Source organism: Lactuca saligna, chromosome 6, assembly GCF_052625555.1.
Source record: "Lactuca saligna cultivar CGN05327 chromosome 6, ASM5262555v1, whole genome shotgun sequence".
Taxonomy (NCBI): domain Eukaryota; kingdom Viridiplantae; phylum Streptophyta; class Magnoliopsida; order Asterales; family Asteraceae; genus Lactuca; species Lactuca saligna.
Window position 1 is genome coordinate 89,852,501 of NC_136422.1, and position 18,988 is coordinate 89,871,488.

The 18,988-nt window shown below is 31.0% G+C and overlaps 1 protein-coding gene and 1 long non-coding RNA gene across 2 annotated transcripts; one reads left to right on the top strand and one right to left on the bottom strand.

The window, feature by feature from the left end:
- The first annotated feature begins 7,504 nt into the window (after positions 1–7,504).
- On the top strand, positions 7,505–8,885 carry LOC144999977 (uncharacterized). Its single transcript, XR_013661073.1, has 2 exons — positions 7,505–7,774; positions 8,621–8,885. It is a non-coding gene; the product is annotated as an uncharacterized LOC144999977 (long non-coding RNA).
- A 4,255-nt stretch (positions 8,886–13,140) lies between these two features.
- On the bottom strand, positions 13,141–16,170 carry LOC145000909 (large ribosomal subunit protein bL19cy-like). Its single transcript, XM_078960212.1, has 5 exons — positions 16,036–16,170; positions 15,627–15,944; positions 14,715–14,801; positions 14,448–14,581; positions 13,141–13,346 (listed from the first exon to the last, which is right to left on the bottom strand). The coding sequence occupies exons 1-5, from the start codon at positions 16,057–16,059 to the stop codon at positions 13,238–13,240; spliced, it is 672 nt and encodes a 223-aa protein (XP_078816338.1). The 5' UTR covers positions 16,060–16,170; the 3' UTR covers positions 13,141–13,237.
- Between the last annotated feature and the right edge of the window lie 2,818 nt (positions 16,171–18,988).

Sequence of the window (18,988 nt, forward strand, 5' to 3'; positions counted from 1 at the left end):
TCTTATTCAAAGAGAAAGATCTCAAATATCTGGAGTTTTTCTTTGTATATTATAGGGATGATCCGATCCGCAAGGACCATGATTGGGAATTGTTTGATCGTCTTTCTCTGAGGAAGAGGCAAAATAGAATCAACTTGAATTCGGGACCACTATTCGAAATCTTAGTGAAACACTGGATTTGTTATCTCATGTCTGCTTTTCGTGAAAAAATACCAATTGAAGTGGAGGGTTTTTTCAAACAACAAGGGGTTGGGTCAACTATTAAATCAAATGATATTGAGCATGTTTCCCATCTCTTCTCGAGAAAAAAGTCGGCTATTTCTTTGCAAAATTGTGCTCAATTTCATATGTGGCAATTCCGCCAAGATCTCTTCGTTAGTTGGGGGAAGAATCCGCCCGAATCGGATCTTTTGAGGAACGTATCGAGAGAGAATTTGATTTGATTAGACAATGTGTGGTTGGTAAACAAGGATCGGTTTTTTCACAAGGTACGGAATGTATCGTCAAATATTCAATATGATTCCACAAGATCTAGTTTCGTTCAAGTAAGGGATTGTAGCCAATTGAAAGGATCTTCTGATCAATCCAGAGATCATTTTGATTCCATTAGTAATGAGGATTCGGAATATCACACATTGATCAATCAAAGAGAGATTCAACAACTAAAAGAAAGATCGATTCTTTGGGATCCTTCCTTTCTTCAAACGGAAGGAACAGAGATAGAATCAAACCGATTCCCGAAATGCCTTTCTGGATATTCCTCAATGTCCCGGCTATTCACGGAACGTGAGAAGCAGATGATTAATCATCTGCTTCCAGAAGAAATCGAAGAATTTCTTGGGAATCCTACAAGATCCGTTCGTTCTTTTTTCTCTGACAGATGGTCAGAATTTCATCTGGGTTCGAATCCTACTGAGAGGTCCACTAGAGATCAGAAATTGTTGAAGAAACAACAAGATCTTTCTTTTCTCAGGCGATCGGAAAATAAAGAAATGGTTAATCTATTCAAGATAATTACGTATTTACAAAATACCGTCTCAATTCATCCTATTTCATCAGATTCGGGATGTGATATGGTTCCGAAGGATGAACCGGATATGGACAGTTCCAACAAGATTTCATTCTTGAACAAAAATCCATTTTTTGATTTATTTCATCTATTCCATGACCGGAACAGGGGAGGATACACGTTACACCACGATTTTGAATCAGAAGAGAGATTTCAAGAACTGGCAGATTTATTCACTCTATCAATAACCGAGCCGGATCTGGTGTATCATAAGAGATTTGCCTTTTCTATTGATTCCTATGGATTGGATCCAAAACAATTCTTGAATGGGGTATTCAACTCCAGGTATGAATGGAAAACGACATCTTTATTGGTTTTATTGGTTCTACTTCCTATTTTTTATGAAGAGAATGAATCTTTTTATCGAAGGATCAGAAAAAAAAGGGTCCGGATCTCCTGCGGGAATGATTTGGAAGAGCCAAAACCAAAAATAGCGGTATTTGCTAGCAACAACATAATGGAGGCAGCCAATCAATATAGATTGATCCGAAATTTGATTCAAATCCAACATAGCACCCATAGGTACATAAGAAATGTATTGAATCGATTCTTTTTAATGAATAGATCCGATCGCAACTTCAAATATGGAATTCAAAGGGATCAAATAGGAAAGGATACTCTGAATCATAGAACGAATTCACAGAGGTGAAAGCAGCAGTGTAGAGTTATGATTGGAGTGGTCCGTCGATGGTCCTTGAGTAGTGTGTTGCGGCGGTGGAATAAAAGCTCATTCGACTTGATATGTTTGCTCAGGGCGCGGAGGGAATACCGCAGGCGTAGAACCAGAGAGAGGGGTTCGGAAGGGACGTAGAGAGAGAGTCTTGGACTCTCAGTGAGATTCTGATCAGGGTTTTGGCTATGTTTTAGCGGTTCATCCTGGAAGGATGTTTGAGGATATCATCGGTGTATCAGGTTATCCAAACCTGAGGGTGCTAGAGCTAGATCAGCATGTGTGTGTGATTGCGAGAGGAGAACTCGGGGGAGTTGCTCCGAAATGGAAGGATGGGTCTTTCGGTCGTCATGAGATGGATAGAGTGGAATTCGAATCGGGGATCCGATGGTTCGTGGCATTATAGCCATATGAGTCAAGTGAAGGATGAGAATTGGAGCAGTAAGGCATCATGGGTAATTCTCGGTTGTTGAGTGTGGTTATCAGAGGGTTCAGCTGGTACCCGGTTTGAGTAGGTGATGGGGACACCGTATGGAAGGAGAAAGTGAGCTTCTAGTTCTATGGTTGTACCTTGAGGGACTTGGTTCGGTCAAGGTCAAGTGACGCGTCGTGGGAAGTAATTTGAAGATGAGATGTCGTAGGCTTCGAGGACGAAGCCTAATATAAGTGGGGGAGAATTGTAACATCTCGGAATCGCAAGAGTAGAGTTGAAGGGCTAAAAGTGTAAGTTTTAGAGGATGACTCGGCGAGTCCATGGATGGACTCGACGAGTCAGGTCGCGGTCATGGTCGCGTGTCAAGTGGCCTACTCGGCGAGTCCCAAGGATGGACTCGGCGAGTAGGTGCTGTATGGAGAAAACCTTAATTTTTGGGGTTGAGCCCTATATAAAGAGCATTATACCCCTCCACAGCCTCCCTTATCCCCCCTTGAGTTCCAGAAACCCTAAATTCGTGGAGAGATCATTTGTGGAGCAAATTAGAGCTTGGAGAGGTGTTGTTTGAAGAGATCTTGAAGGAGAAGTGGCTTGGATCAAAGGGCTTTTCTTGGATTCGAGTTTGGCTGCTATTGAGGCATCTTTTGGAGGTAATATCTTCGTCCTTAGATTGTGCATTCCTAGTTTCATCATTTTGGGGTTTGTGGGGAGTATGTCTTGGAATGTTTTGGAGTTTGGAGGATAGATCTGAGGTTGCTACCTCAGATCTGGAATATTGAAGGCCTAGAGTGCATTAAAGCTCCTGTGTTTGAGTGCTTAGTGAAGCCACCATGTCCCAAACCTTGGTTTTAAGTTGAATATGGCTTAGATCTCGTTAGATTCACGTAAAGTTTGCCACTTTACATGATGGATGGATTGTAGGAGGTTGGATCTATGTTTTGGATCAATTGCATGGCCTGAGATGCTTCTGTATGGATTCAGACCGGTGGTACTCGACGAGTCACATGGGTGGACTCGACGAGTTGCTTGAAGATGGCCTGGGACTCGACGAGTTGGAAGAACAACTCGGCGAGTAGGTTGAAGATGGCCTTAGACTCGACGAGTCCATTTGGACTCGGCGAGTCTTGTCGAGGAAGTCCCAATATTTCTGGTTGAGTCGATGAATCGGTGAGTCAAGGGATGACTCGGTGAGTTGGGTGCGAGTGGACTCAGAGTTGTTGGACTCGACGAGTCTTGGGGTGACTCGGCGAGTTGGGTCGCTAATTGAGGGAAGTTCTGAGCATAAGGACTCGGCGAGTCATCGGGATGACTCGGCGAGTAGGGTCAGTCAGGGGTTGACTTTGACTCGTCCAAGGTTGACCAGTTGTCTTCCAGGGGTATTTTGGTAATTAAGGGTATTTATTGAGTTGTATGTTTTGATGTTTAGTGGAGGAGTTCGTGTCAGAGTTCGGAGCAGCGGGATCTTATCCTTTCAGCCGGCAGTTTCGAGGTGAGTTATCCTCACTATATCAACAGGGTCTAAGGCACCAAGGCCGACCCTTTATTGTATTGAGATTCGGTTATGGTTATTATGTTATTGTTTGATGTGTCTACATCCTGGTAGCTAGGATGGTACATGTTAGGAGGCCTTGCTAAGGTCAGTTTTCCCGATATACAGAGTGATGCTATGCTAGCGACCGGTTAGGTCGGTAACCCGGTTAGGGTAATGATATGCTATGTGATCTGCTTGCTCGGTTTGTTGACTATGACTGTTATATGAATGTATGTTTTGTGCACATGGTTGTTTGGACTGGAGATGGGTTGAGGCGGGTCCTGCTTTGTGCTGTAGGCCAAGATACCCAGGGCGGACTGGTTGTTCCGAAGGCCCAGCGAGCGGTCCGGATAGGCTGTAGGCCCCACGAGGGCGGACCAGATGTGCCGAGGCTCGGAGAGTGGACCAGGCCGACTGAAGGCCCGATGCGGGCGGACCAGTCACACTGTAGACTCAGAGAGTGGACCAGGTGGGTTGAAGGCCCGATGCGGGCGGACCAACCCCACTGTAGACTCGAAGGACATGACTAGACCCGGAGGATGGATCCGTTGGACTGAAGGCCCGATACGGCGGATCACACGGTAGACCCGATATGCATGGCTGTTCTATGTTCTGTTATGTTATGTATGTTTTATATGTCTTGGACCGGAAGGGCGTAGCCTGGAAGGGCGTATACGTGGTTGGTATTTTGGGGGTATCTCACTAAGCTTTCGGGCTTACAGTTGTGGTTTAATGTTTTTCAGGTTCTTCAGGAGACTGTGGCAAGGCGAAGGCGCGATCGTACCGCTCCTCATGATTTTGTAGCAACGAGATTCTGGGAATATTCTAATGACTTGTATTGAAAACCTTTTTGTAAACTTTTTAATGAAAATCTGGTTGTTTTGAAAATTTTAAATTGGTTGTGTTTTTCGGATGTTACATTTTCTCTTTTAAATTTAAACAAATAATTTAGATAAATAAACAAATTAAATTAATGAAGTTTTAATTTAGAAATATTGAAATTATAAGAAAAATCAATTATTGAAATTGATATGCATTTATTATTATATTTATTGTAATTATTACATTTAAATATTATATGTAATTTAATAAAATAGAAAAAAACACAAAATGTCATGTGGAAAAAGTTTAATTGAAAATAACCATAAAATGACATGTGACAAACCAATAAGAATGTGACATATGGTAAAAAAAAAATTATTTATTAGAATAGATTCTATAGAATATACTTTAAATATAAAAATTATCATATCTAATTTGAAAATAGCACGACGTAGTACGTTCAATCTTATAAGTTTATTTATTATAAGTTTTAAAGTATTTTATTTATTATAAGTTTTGCAGTATTTTATTTATTATACGCTTTTAGTTATTTCATTTATTTTAACTCAAATACAATTTCTTTGAAGTTATCTGCTATTATTCTCATTTGTCGTTTGGAATCTTAAAATTATGATGACATCATCCCTGCGTTTGGGACTTTTGTTATGGGGAAGATAACTTTTAAAGCCAACACTCAACATATATAGCTACTTGAACTCACTTGTTAATGGTTTTTCTATAAATACTCCTTTTTTTATCCCACTCTTGATTTGATCTTTTGTTTTTTTTATTGTTTTTTTCTATTTTGTATTTTAGTTGTTTTTAATTCTTTTTTATTTATATTATTATTATTATTATTATTATTATTATAAATTTCGTATAAAATTTTAAAATTCGGATGACATTTTTATTTGTTAATTTCTTTTTTAATTTATATATTATAATTATTATTATTATAACCATGTACTTTTCATTAACGTAAAAAAAATCGTATTAAACATCGAAGTAAAAGTTTTATTATTATTATTATTAAAAGAAAAAACAACAAAAAAACAAAAAGGAAAAAAAAAAAGAACGAAAAAAAAATGATGTCAACTCAAATGTAAAAGTTTGATTAAATTGATATTAAGGAGGTAAAATTACCGAGGGGTACTTATAGCACCACCACTTATTAATTTATAACCATGATGATATGTTTTTAAAGAGTCTTATAAACATAATACATGGACATATTAACATATTTTATAAACAAGCTATTCGGATAACTTAAAACAACTATAAACAAATATTTTATATAAACCCAAAACATCAACACAAATGATATAAATTTTTAAAATTAAATTATATTTGTTGTTGAATTTTGTATAACTTGAAAATTGACATGCTTATGAAAAGAAACTGAATGTCGAAAAAAAAAAAATTAATTATCTTCTATTGAAGAAAATATAATAGATAAAATATATGTCAAAAGGAAACTACTAATTGTCGTTTCTCATGTATTCTCCACCATCAAACAAGTCAAATCTTATCCCTTTGTTTCAACTTGGAAACACACCGTAAATAAAATTATAAAACTATTCGCGAAAAAAGAAAACAAATGTCTATCTCTTAATCAATATAATTGAACACTATTTCTCGATACATTGAGTGTTCTTTGAAATATGATATATTACGATCATCAACCACCAAACAGAAATTAATCGGTGAAAAAACTATCCATCATCCCCAACATTCCAAACAACGTATTTCTATTTTTTTAGTAGGATTACATCATATTTTTCTTTTTACTACAAATAAACGTATTTTTATTTTTAGTTCAACATAGCATGTCGCAAGAAAAATAATCCATGTTGGAAACCATGTGTCTACACATAGCAAATGATTTCTATTACGTACAAATACAATATAAAATTTTGTTAGAAATTCGTGCTTGAAAAGCTTTGTCGTAGATGAAATTTCAAACCAAATTTTTCTTAATTTTTCAAAAAAAGATGTTTATTCACATATTTCATGATAATATTTCATATCTTTCTATATTGTTAGTTTAACTCAGTTAAGTTAATATAAATTTTTTAGCTTGCATTTTCTTATATTTTTACTAGTCATGATCACCCCTTTCACTTGGGCGCGGAAGGGGGAGGGAGAAATACTAGCATGTTATTATCAATCTAAACATATAAAATAAAGAACATTTATTTATTTTTAAAATTGAACAATTATATTTTAAATCAAAACTAAAAAGTATGCATATTTTTAAAACAAAATAGTAACGAACTTTTAATCAAAACTCAATTTTATTTTATTTTTAACGAAAAACAACCCAAAAAAACGAATTAGTCAACACCCGAGAATTATGTATTCAAAGTAAATTATTTGACGAAAAAACTTTTCTCTGTTGCCGCATCGCGCGGGTTCACCACTAATATATATATATATATATATATATATATATATATATATATATATATATATATATATATATATATATATATATATATATAGAGAGAGAGAGAGAGAGAGAGAGAGAGAGAGGTGAGTTCAATTGAGAAAATAAAAAAGAGTGACAATAGGGGAATCATTTTCAGCAACTCATTTAATCTACGCATAAAAAGACACGGTGGTAAACTTATAAATATGATAATGACCTTCAACCTCAAATACGTAACTGTACAGAAATTTCGATCGTTCATCATCCATATTTCTCCTTCAACCTTCAACAATCATCCAGATTTCTTCAGTTAAATCATCATCAACATCATCCGGTGTTTATCAACACGATTCAACAGTTAACAACAAAAATTCGTTTTTGGTTCTTTTAATCCAACCTTCAAATCTGCTTGAATATGATCAGATCTTCAACATCTACGATTAATTATACTCTCAGTCTTATTAGATCAACATCTTCCTATCTAATAAAAGAATCCATTTCTGCCACGTGTCAATTTTTAACCCCAAGAGTTTTCAAAGTGAACTGCCAAAATTGCCCTTCACCTTTAAAATCCACAACTGTAACATATCCCCAAATTTCTTTTGATCGGTTTATTCCCAAAATCACGTTTCCTATTCCCCTGATTTCTCTTCTCTATTTTGGAAACTAGATATTGATTTGAATTTTAAAACTCACAGATCGATTCTATAAATACGAGGAACGAAATCGATACCATAAATGATCGTGAATCTGAGTTTTATAGGATTGCAATTTCATATCTTCGACCAAATTGTTGCCGGTGCTTTCAAGAATCTATGGAGGTAAAAACATGTTTATATTTTTATATTTTTATGTTTTTAGTTCTCTCGGTCTTATTCTTCTCGCATTTCTTTCTTCTTTCTTGATCTGTCATGTTTGTTTCTTTGATTGCCCATTTTTTGAATTGCTAATGTTGTTTGTTGATTGAATTAAAGGTTTTTGTTTGTTCGAATGATTTGAATTGCTAATGCTTTCTTTCTTTCCAGCTGTCATTTTTCACCAATTCTCCCAATAAAATAGGAAATAGATTTGAATTCCATGGAAAAATCAGAAATCCTAATCATATCTAAATTTAAATTCGATGGGTGGGTTTTTGATTTATATATACCTCTAGCTCTCACTTTCGGTCGCATCTACTTTAAGTTACAATCGCGATTCTCCAAAGTGCCGATTAGAAATTGAACTTGCACAAGTGTTAAAGGCGTCAATTTGGAATTGGAAGTTTATAATTTATTTTGTTTAAATTAACATCCATTTTCACACATTTTGTTGGAAGTAATTAGCTAAGTGCTTGGTTTTTTTATCATAAGAAATATATGTCATTGATGATTACACTATAATTAGTTTTTTTTTTGCCATTCATTGTAATTTCTAGGTGTAAGGTAATGATAGGTGGAAGTTAATTGAAGAAGACGGCTATAAAATCGTTTTTTATTTCATTCTAGATGAACAAGAATATGCACTACAAAAACAAAATTTATTAACGGTATATTCATGACAGCCATAGCTTAACATTTGTTTTTATTGTTTCTTTTGTATTCAAAATATACCTCTAATTTTTTTTTAAAAAAAGTATCCCTAATCTTTTTTTTTTTTTTTTTTTTTTTTGTTATTGAGTTTGTATTCAGAATGATATATCATCACGTGAAGAGGAAAAGGGAACTAAGTGGGCAATGACAGAGGTGAATGAAGTATCTGTAACAGATCTATCTTTTGAGGGAAATAACAATGCATTATTGACCATCCACACCAGTCAAATTGTCATTTTTATGTTCATTTAAATAGGTTCTTATTTTGTTCAGAAAAAAAATTGTTTTAGTGTCAACTTTATTTCATTATGTTAACCCATATAGCTATTATTTATTTTACATGTTTAATGCTTCCGCACAGTCACTCTCTTGCTTACGGTCATAATTTGTGGACTAAATTTGTTAGAAGTGAAGCAAATAATCTGATCGACTCAAGGATCAAAAGTAACATTTATTTAGAAAAATAACATATGAACCGTTAAAATCAATGACTCAAGGACCAAAAATACTGTTAAAACCATGAAACAAGCATCAAATCTTAAATAAAATTCTCTTTTGAAACTTAAGAAAGTACAAACTATTGGGATTGCTTTTTGAACATAAAAGTTCTTTTTGTAAAAGAACTTTATCTAAAAGATGGTGTTTAAAATGTGTTTGGCTTGTCTTTTATAATTTTTAAGTGATAAAAGCTAAAAATCACAAAAAAATAAATAAGAATTCCTATATTTTCTTCAGCCAACTTTTCTTTCTTAACTAAACGTTTGGTTTTAAAAGATCTTTTTAATTTACCAAACAACTTTTAGTAATTTTTTAATAATTTTTAACTTTTTGAAAAAGTTAAAAGTCAAAGATGATTAAAAAGAAATGTCAAACACCTTTTACATGACCAATTTTAATGTTTACTCTACATAAATTTTAAATAAAGACCAAATTATACTCTACATAAATTTTATTTATAAAAGTATTCTTTTAGCTTTTGTATTGTTAAATTTATTTTATAATTAATGGTCATAAAAACATTTTTTATATGATTTACTAAGATCATGTCCTTTTAAGTATATTGCTTGATATAACCAATAAAAGAGTATTAACAGAGATGAAATTTTAATTAATACAAAACACATTTAGTTAACAAACACGAAAGTCAGATCTACGAAAAGTTAACCCTCAAACCCAATTTGTTTAAATGTCCTCACATGCGATATATATATATATATATATATATATATATATATATATATATATATATATATATATATATATATATATATATATATATATATATATATATATATATATATATATGGTTAGGTTCATTTGAGACCACCCATATTTTGTGAGACCGTGAGACGCATTTTTTAATTTTTATTTTATTTTTTTTAGTTAATTCATGTTCCGAAAATAATATTTAAAAAAAGAATTTTTTGATTTTTCCATTTATTTTCCATTTTAAAATTATTTTTAGAATATATATGTACAGTGTAATATTCTATTTAGAATATTTCACGTATTTTTCAAAAAAAATAGAACTTTTTATTTTTTTTAGTTAATTCAAATTCCGAAAATAATATTTAAAAAAAGAATTTTTAGATTTTTCCATTTATTTTGCATTTTAAAATTATTTTTTAGAATATGTCAGTGTAATATTCTATTTAGAATATTTCACGTATTTTTCAAAAAAAAAACGGATTTTTTTTTATTTTTTTTTTAATTTTTTTGTATATTTTTATATTTTTTTTAGTTAATTCAAGTTCCGAAAATAATATTTAAAAAAAGAATTTTTGGATTTTTCCATTTATTTTGCATTTTAAAATTATTTTTAGATTTGGTCTCACGGTCTCACAAAATTAGAATGGTCTCAAATGAACCTGAACATATATATATATATATATATATATATATATATATATATATATATATATATATATATATATATATATATATATATATATATATTAAATAACCAATACAAAAATTTTAAAAAAAAAAAATCTTAAATCTTATTAATAATTTAAATGGTTTATAAATATTTTACCCGTGGTTTCCACGGGTTGTAACCTAGTTATTAAGAATCAACAAAAATCCACTTTATATCATTCATTCAACATCAATTCTCAAATAAAACTTCAAAATTGAAGTTAGAAAAAAATCAAATTGTTTTTTTTTTTGAAAATTTTCATATAATTCTCTATCTATCTATTATTTTATAAGATTTAAATAGTCAAACTATCATGTTTTTAACATTTTTAAAAAAGTTAAATTATATGCACTCTAACTGTTTGATGAAATGCATAAATAAATTACTACATTATATTCATATATGTATATGCTTTCTCACCTGAATCAGTATATGATTATTAAAACAAAAAAACGAATATGCAAGTTTGTATGTTATTCATATGTGAATAACATATAAAAATTATATATATTTGTGAAAACACATTGTAATATTCATATGTGAATATGTTGTGTAATATTCATAAGTGAATATATCATCTAATATTCACAAGTGAATATATCATCTAATATTCACAAGTGAATATACTATGTAATATTCACATATGATATACCATGTAATAATATTTAATATTTAGATATGAAAATATTATTTAATATTTATAAGTGAATATATCATCTAATATTCAGAACTGAATATACTATGTAATATTCACAAGTGAATGAATTGTTGAATATTAAAAATATGAATATATTATGTTTAGTATATGCTATATTCATATATGAATGATACTTAAATTGTAAAAAAAAAAAAAAATTAATCATAGTTTTTATTCATAAGTGAATAACGAATGTACTGTAGTAAAACCTGATTCATTTTTATTCACTTATGAATAACGATAGCTGAAAATAAAATAAAAATTATTTTATATTAAAACTATATTAGTATAAACTTTAGAGACATGATAGACTAATTTGTTTAGAATCTTGTTGTTTACCCTTTTTACATCTTATCATTCGTTTCCTAGGTTATCATTAAATAAATTTGCAAAAAAAAACACCTTAAATTTGCAATTCTTTTAAACTTTAACCTTTAAGTAATTTTTTTTTTCATATTTATACATGAAAAAAATAATTTAATTAAAGATCGTATTTTTATTTTATTAAATGCTAGTTTTAATATACATTTTGTTTTTGTCTATTTATATTGTTTAAAATGTAAAAATACATTTTTAAAATATAAATATGTTTATACATTTTTAAATAAATAAACACATTTTTAGAACTAGAAGTATAAATACATATTTTTAACCAGTGTTGTAAATATCGGCCTAGGCGGCAGCCTAGTCGCTAGGCGGTCTGCAACTGATTATGATTAGGGGTGCTAGGCGGAAATTGGTCAATATCGGTCAAACTCGGGCTAGGCGTTCTTCGGCGGTCCCTGACGGTCCTCGTCGGTCCTTGGCGGGAAGATTTTAAAAAATTCAAATTTTCAAATTTTCAAATATTATTCTAAAATTTTCAAAACTTCAAAATTTTAAATTTTTAAATATTCAAATTTTCAAATATTATACCAAATATTTCAAAAATTCATTTTTTAAAAATTTTAAATTTTCAAATACTATTTTTTCTTAGGATATATTAAGTTTTAAAATAGTTTTATTAGTAATCTATAGTCCCCGATTAATCGTTTGACCCCAGTCGACCGTCGAACTACTACTGAACGATTTTTACAACCTTGTTTTTAACTAGTAGTACAAATACACATATTATATCGGTTGTTTGCCCTGACAGGAACCCAAAAGGGATGATTGTTAAATTGTAGTTAAAAAAAATCAAATCAAGACATCAGTTCAAACTATATAAGGCTATCCGGAGTGGGCGTCTTTAAAGACGCGTGATGTTGATGTGGCGCGACAGAAGACAATGCAAGCACCGCCTCAAGAGCCGGTGTTCTGTGTGTGACATGACTCAGAAGACGACGAATGGGAGATGAGTATATTATTTAAACCATTTTGTTGTTGTAGCCATTGCACATTAAAAAAAAAAAAAAAAAAAAAAAAAAAAAAAAAAAAAAATCACAGTTGTAGGTATTGAAACGGAGGAAACCGATGGAGACCTCGTTTCCTGTTTAATCAGGAAGGAGACACATTTTTCAACAATTGTCAATTATAATCCCTTGAGTTTGGGTCAAAAGCAAAACAAACATCTTTTCTAATTTTCTTCCTCAAAACCGGTCAAAACCGGTCTAAAATGTACAAATTCCACCCTTGACTTTATTATTATTATTATTATTATCTATGTTTTTATTAATTAGGTTTTTCATTTAATTTAATATTAAAAAGAAGACAAATATTTTGGAGTGGTGACTATTTTCTATGTGTAGTGGGTCTGGTGTAAAGCTGATATGGCGTAGTGGTGACACCACTTTTTCGGTGGGATGGTGGTGACCACTCCCCACAACCTAAGATCATGAGGGGCTTTGAAGGGGGACAAAGTAGACAGCTGCACCGAACCCAATTTTTTTATTATATTTTTTTATTTAAAAATTAAAAATTATAATAAAGATAAGGGTCTTTTTCTTCTTGTTCGTCCTGAACCTTTAAGAATATTTAATTTTTTAGGACCAACCCTACCTAAGCCTAAGATACTGATAATCCAACTTGCTGCCAAATCAATCAGTGAACTAGACAAAAATTACATATAAAAGGAATCTTGATACATGATTTGTGTTTGTTTTCCAAGACCAAAACTGGGTTTTCATTTAAAGGTGGAGAGCCTGGGAAGCTTGTCTCGCAGATGGTACAACCTTGCTCTTCGGACTTTCCGATGCTTCACCACTTTTATTTCTTTGATGTTCGGAGAGTATCTGTATACACACACACACATCAGACAGACTTGTTGGAATTACCGGAGACAAAACTTAATCCAGTAAAGTACATATATCAATGTTTTCTTTTCAATTGATGCCAAAAAGAAATAATTAGAAAATCAGGGAAACTAGGCTTTTTGCCCTTATTTACATTTTCCTTCCATTTTATAAGTGTGCCTGCCAGGTTGCCATCATTTTATTAAGAGTAAATTACACGAATGGTCCCTATGGTTTAGGGTAATTTGCGCGTTTGGTTTCTAACTTATTTTTTTAACTCGAAAGGTCCTTATTGTTTGTTTTTGTTACACGTTTGGTCCCTGTCTTAGTTAAAAAGACTATTTTTCCCTTGGTTTTTTAATTTATTTAGATAAACACACCCACAATCCCACCCCCTCACCTTACCTTACCTACCCCACTATTTTTTCCTATTTAAATAATAGTATTTTTAGGTAAGACAGGGACCAAGCATGAAACAAAAACACAAAGTAGGGACCAAACATGTAATAAAAGCAAACAGTAGGGACCTTCCGAGTTAAAAAAATAAGTTAGGGACCAAACGTGTAAATTACCCCAAACCATAGGGACCATTCGTGTAATTTACTCTTTTATTAACCATTATTTATCCACACAACACTTGATGGAAAGAAAAATAAAAAAAAATAAAAAACGCATCGTGGTAGCATCTAGCTATATTCATTATGAATGATTCTGCATATTCTTTTCATAGAACCCCTAAAACCATATCTCCCTTCGTCAAAAACACGAAAACAAGAGCTTAAATAAGAAAAGCAAGGGAAGAAATTTGTCCCATTAAGTCCTAAGTTTGACATCGTTTATTTTTTCCTTCCATTTGCTGTCATTTTCTTCTATGCTTTATAACATTAATGGAAATAAAAAAAACAATATTCATTATGATTTATGTGAAGCAACACATCCCTACTTGGGATGGAGGGGGATAATGTGTTGTTTCTTTTTGACTTAACGGGACCAACTAATCTGATGATAGAGAAAGAAGGTTTTCCATTATGTCAAAGTTTTTCTGCATGTGTATGTAGCATCATTTATGTGAGAGGATATGAAATGTGTGGAACAGCTTACATGGGGAAGACAATCTCAACTCCAACTCCAGCAATGATCCTGCGGATGCGAATTGTGGTGTGAATGCCAGCGTTTTGCCTTGAGATTATTATACCTTTGTAAATAGACAACCTACGCCTGTTCTCGGGCACTTCCTACAAAAAGATAAATCCAAATCATCAAAACAATTAGGCCGACAAAATTTGCAATTCTTTTTCCTCCAAAATATTTAAAAAAAGACTCATACATACTGATACTATTTAGATTTTAGATTTCAGGACAACTTACCAATTTAATTTCAATAATATCTCCAGTTCGAAGGTCTGGCACTGGCCTTGAGCTTTCTGAAGCTTCAACTGCTTGCTTGTTCAGAATCTAACATCACAAAACCAAAATCAAAGAGGTATTAACCACTCGATGAAATATTTCTATATGTCGATAAAATATTATGATATTTTTAAACATAAAGACCACATGGTCATTTAAATATTTCCAGTTTTCATATTCATTATTTATTGTCAAAGATTGCGTCACACCAGAAAACCCTTTGAACCCGGCCGGTTAAGGTGGTTTTTTCAAAGAAAAAAAAATTCAAAGTTTTGGTAGTGGTTAACTCAGACAATAATTCTTTTAGTGGTTGGTTAAACCTAAAGATGCAAAACTATATTTGTTTTTATACCCAATTAAACCTAAACAAAGTTACCGGAAATATTGTATACCCAGTTAAGGTGATTGCGAATGTTTAATAAAAAAACAATCAATGTCTTAAATCTCAAAAATCAGGGGAAAAAAACATTATTCTTAGGTGGTTGAACCAAAAAAAAAAAAAAAAAATCCAAACTACATTGGTTTGGTGGAATTGGCTGATATTCAAACAATTCTTAATTTTTACAAATATATGAACAGATACAGGAGTGCAATTGAACTACCACGCAGAAAGAACATCAAAATACACTATCGAATTCACAAAGAATGGGGAGCGATCTTGAAGGTTAATGTAATTATCAAAATCATTTTAAACCAGTTTCAAGGTTCAAATTTACACCAATCGCAATAAAAGAAAGCCAAATGCATCTTGGTATGAAATTATGAACCCGCAATAAAAGAAAGCCAAATGCATCTTGGTATGAAATTATGAACCCAAAACTCACAGAGAAACCATAGATAAATGAAGGAATTGATGAACATTCAACAACGTACCCCCATAATGTCGCCAAGCTTTACAATAGCTTTCTTAGGTTTTTTTTCTTCTACTTCTTCCTCGTCTTCCTTCTCCGTACTTTCTGCTGCAACAGTCTTCGTCTCGGGCTCTGGCTCTGGCTCTGCATCAGCACCAGCATCAGCCTCAGCTCTAACCATCAAAGAATCTCCACGACGAAATCCATAATTATGACGACAGCAATATGAAGAAACCGTGGATATAGACACAGAAGCTGCATTGAATTGGGGAAGAAAGGAGGAAACCCTAAGTTTCTTCGATTCAAATTTTGCTACATCCGTCGGTATCATATATAGCGCCTAAAATTTTCAGTTTTCAACTAAAGAAATTAATGAACTGGGAGGAGATAAATGCAGGAAAGATAGAAACATGAAATGAAAGTGGACTTACCTGAGAAAGAACGATGGAAGCCATGGCTGAAATTTGAGAGCTCGAGTGAGCAAGGGGTTGCAGCGTCTTATCCGAACTGCAGCAATAGATGATGATTTGCGATGTTATATGGGTCGAGGTTCGGGTTAGATCCGAAATACATTGCATTTTTCTTTAGAAAAATCTTGAAGTTAGGTTTAGTTCTAAGATTTTTTTTTTGACAAAAAAATCAAGGAAACCTACAAAATTTAGCAGTTTGATCCTTTTTGACTAGTTGAAACCGCTATCAATTAATTTGAAACTATTTCGTAAACTAATCCAAAATATTTGGATTTTTCTATAAATAAAAAATATTAGGATTTTTTTGTAAATAAAAATATTAGGAATTTTCTACAAACAAAATCTTTATTATTATTATTATTATTATTATTATTAAAAATATAAATAAGAATACTATTTATTGAACTTGTTATTATTAATATTGTTACTAATACATATAAAAGCATTTAAATGAAAAAATAATATTAATATCATTGTTTAAGGGTGGAAGTAGAGGAGATGGTGATACTTTTAGCATTAAAATCATGAATGTTTGCTTATATATTTTTATTTTTGTATATGGTCATTTCACATTTGTTGTTATTGTTTTCAATTCAAAATAATAATACTTAACAATTTAAAAGAAATTGCATATTTGTAAAATTGTTTATAAATAGTTTAAGGTAGAAAAATTTCTCACTTATAAGAATTTTAAGGTAGAATGATTAATTTTCAAATCCAACAGACAACTACAAAACATCTACATAGCCAGATAGGTAGCTCGTATCAAAATTCAAAAGTATTAATTACATTATATTCAATATAATAAAAAGTAATTTGACATGTTTTTTGGATTAATACTTTTGAATTATTCTTATTACTTTTTATTAAACAATATATTGTAATTAATACTTTTGAATTTTGATATGAGTTACCTATGTAGATATTTGTAGTGGATTTGTTGGATTTGGAAAGTAATTCTTCTACCTTAAACAATTTTATATACAAAGTGAGAAACATTTTTACCTTAAACTATTTATAAACAATTTTATAAATATACAACTTATTTTAAATTGTTAAGTATTAATATTCTGAATTGAAAACAATAATAATAAATGTGAAATAACCATATACAAAATAAAAATATACAAACAGACACTTATGATTTTAATGCTAAAAGCATCACCATCTTCTCCACCTCCACCCTTAAACAATGTCATTAATATTATTTTTTCATTTAAATGCATTTATATGTATAAGTAACAATATTAATAATAACAAGTTCAAAAAATAGTATTCTTATTTATATTTTTAATAATAATAATAATAATAATAATAATAATAATAATAATAATAATAATAATGGTTTTGTTTATAGAAAAGTCCTAATATTTTTGTTTACAGAAAAATCATAATATTTTGTTTACAGAAAAATCACAATATTTTCAGTTGGTTTACGAAATAGTCCCAAATTAATTTGGTACTGGTTTCAACCGGTTAAAAATGGTCAAACTGCAAATTTTTGCCGGTTTTCAGGACTTTTTCGTTCAAAAAAAAATCTTGGGACTAAAGTGTAACTTTTTCGTAAATATTAGGATTTTTCTGAAGATTTCCCTATTTTTTATCTATTCTAATAAATGAGTTTTTTTTGTCACATATCACACTCTCATTCAATTTCCTAAATATCATTTTGTGGTTATTTTGAATTAATTTTTTTTCCACATATCATTTTATGGATTTTTGTATTTTAATAAATTTCATATAATATTTTAATGTAGTAATTACAATAAAAGTAGTAATAAATGAATATCAGTTTCATTAATTGATTCACCTTCTTATTTCGAAAATTTCAAATTAAAGTCCATTAGTTTATTTTGCTTATTTATTTAAATTTAAAAGATAAAAAAATCTATTTTAATAATTCATTATTTGTCTTAATTTCTTATAAATCCAAAATTCTTAAATATTTAGACATTTATATATATATATATATATATATATATATATATATATATATATATATATATTTTAATTAAGTCATGTAATACATAGGTCTTACACCTAGTAGGGTTATAAAACAAACTATTTGAATTTAAAAAATCGAATTTTCCTATACTAATATAAGAATAATTATTAGTGTCACTTGTCATTTTCTCATAATTTATTGTAGTTGCAATGAAATCGATATTTAAGAACAATATCAGAGTGCATTATAAATGATGAACACAAGATATAAATATAATCTGTTTGACTCAAATTATCTTTCAAATTAGTACAAAGAGAATAGACAAGATTACACGAATGACTAAAACCGATGTCCTTATCTACTCTAGTACACTTCCCTATTTATAGGAAAGATGAAAGCGAACAAAAATACAAGGGATTGTTACACTAAGCTTCGAAACATATATGCCCTTGTAATAAAGTTACAAACTAATGAAACATTAAAATGACATTCGACACCTCACAACTAAATTCGACTTTTATATTCTCCCGCTTTGTGAGCAGTGACGAATCAGTTCATTAAAACTTTCATAGCTTGATGAATTATCCTTTAGGTCTCAGCATACCAGTTAACAATCTTACGAATCTCTTCCTTCTCTTTATCGTTTTTGTCACAACTATTCATCCGGACTAAGAGATTAGTGTAATGAGATGATCTATATCTTTCAACATCACACACTTGAAATAGGAATATTGAATTATTATCCTTCTTGTTTTTGCCCACAAAATCAATTCCTAAAGGTTTCAAGGTAATCTCTCCATCTTCAAGCTTGTTTATATTTGCCTTTGTCATCAACACGGTTTGAGGAATTTCGAAATACCCTTTGATGAAAACCTTTAAGTGACCAAACCCACTCAAGAAATCTTCTTTGTTTGTAACTTGAAGTTTCTAAATATCTACACTCTTCATAATCAATGTCACAACCAAAAG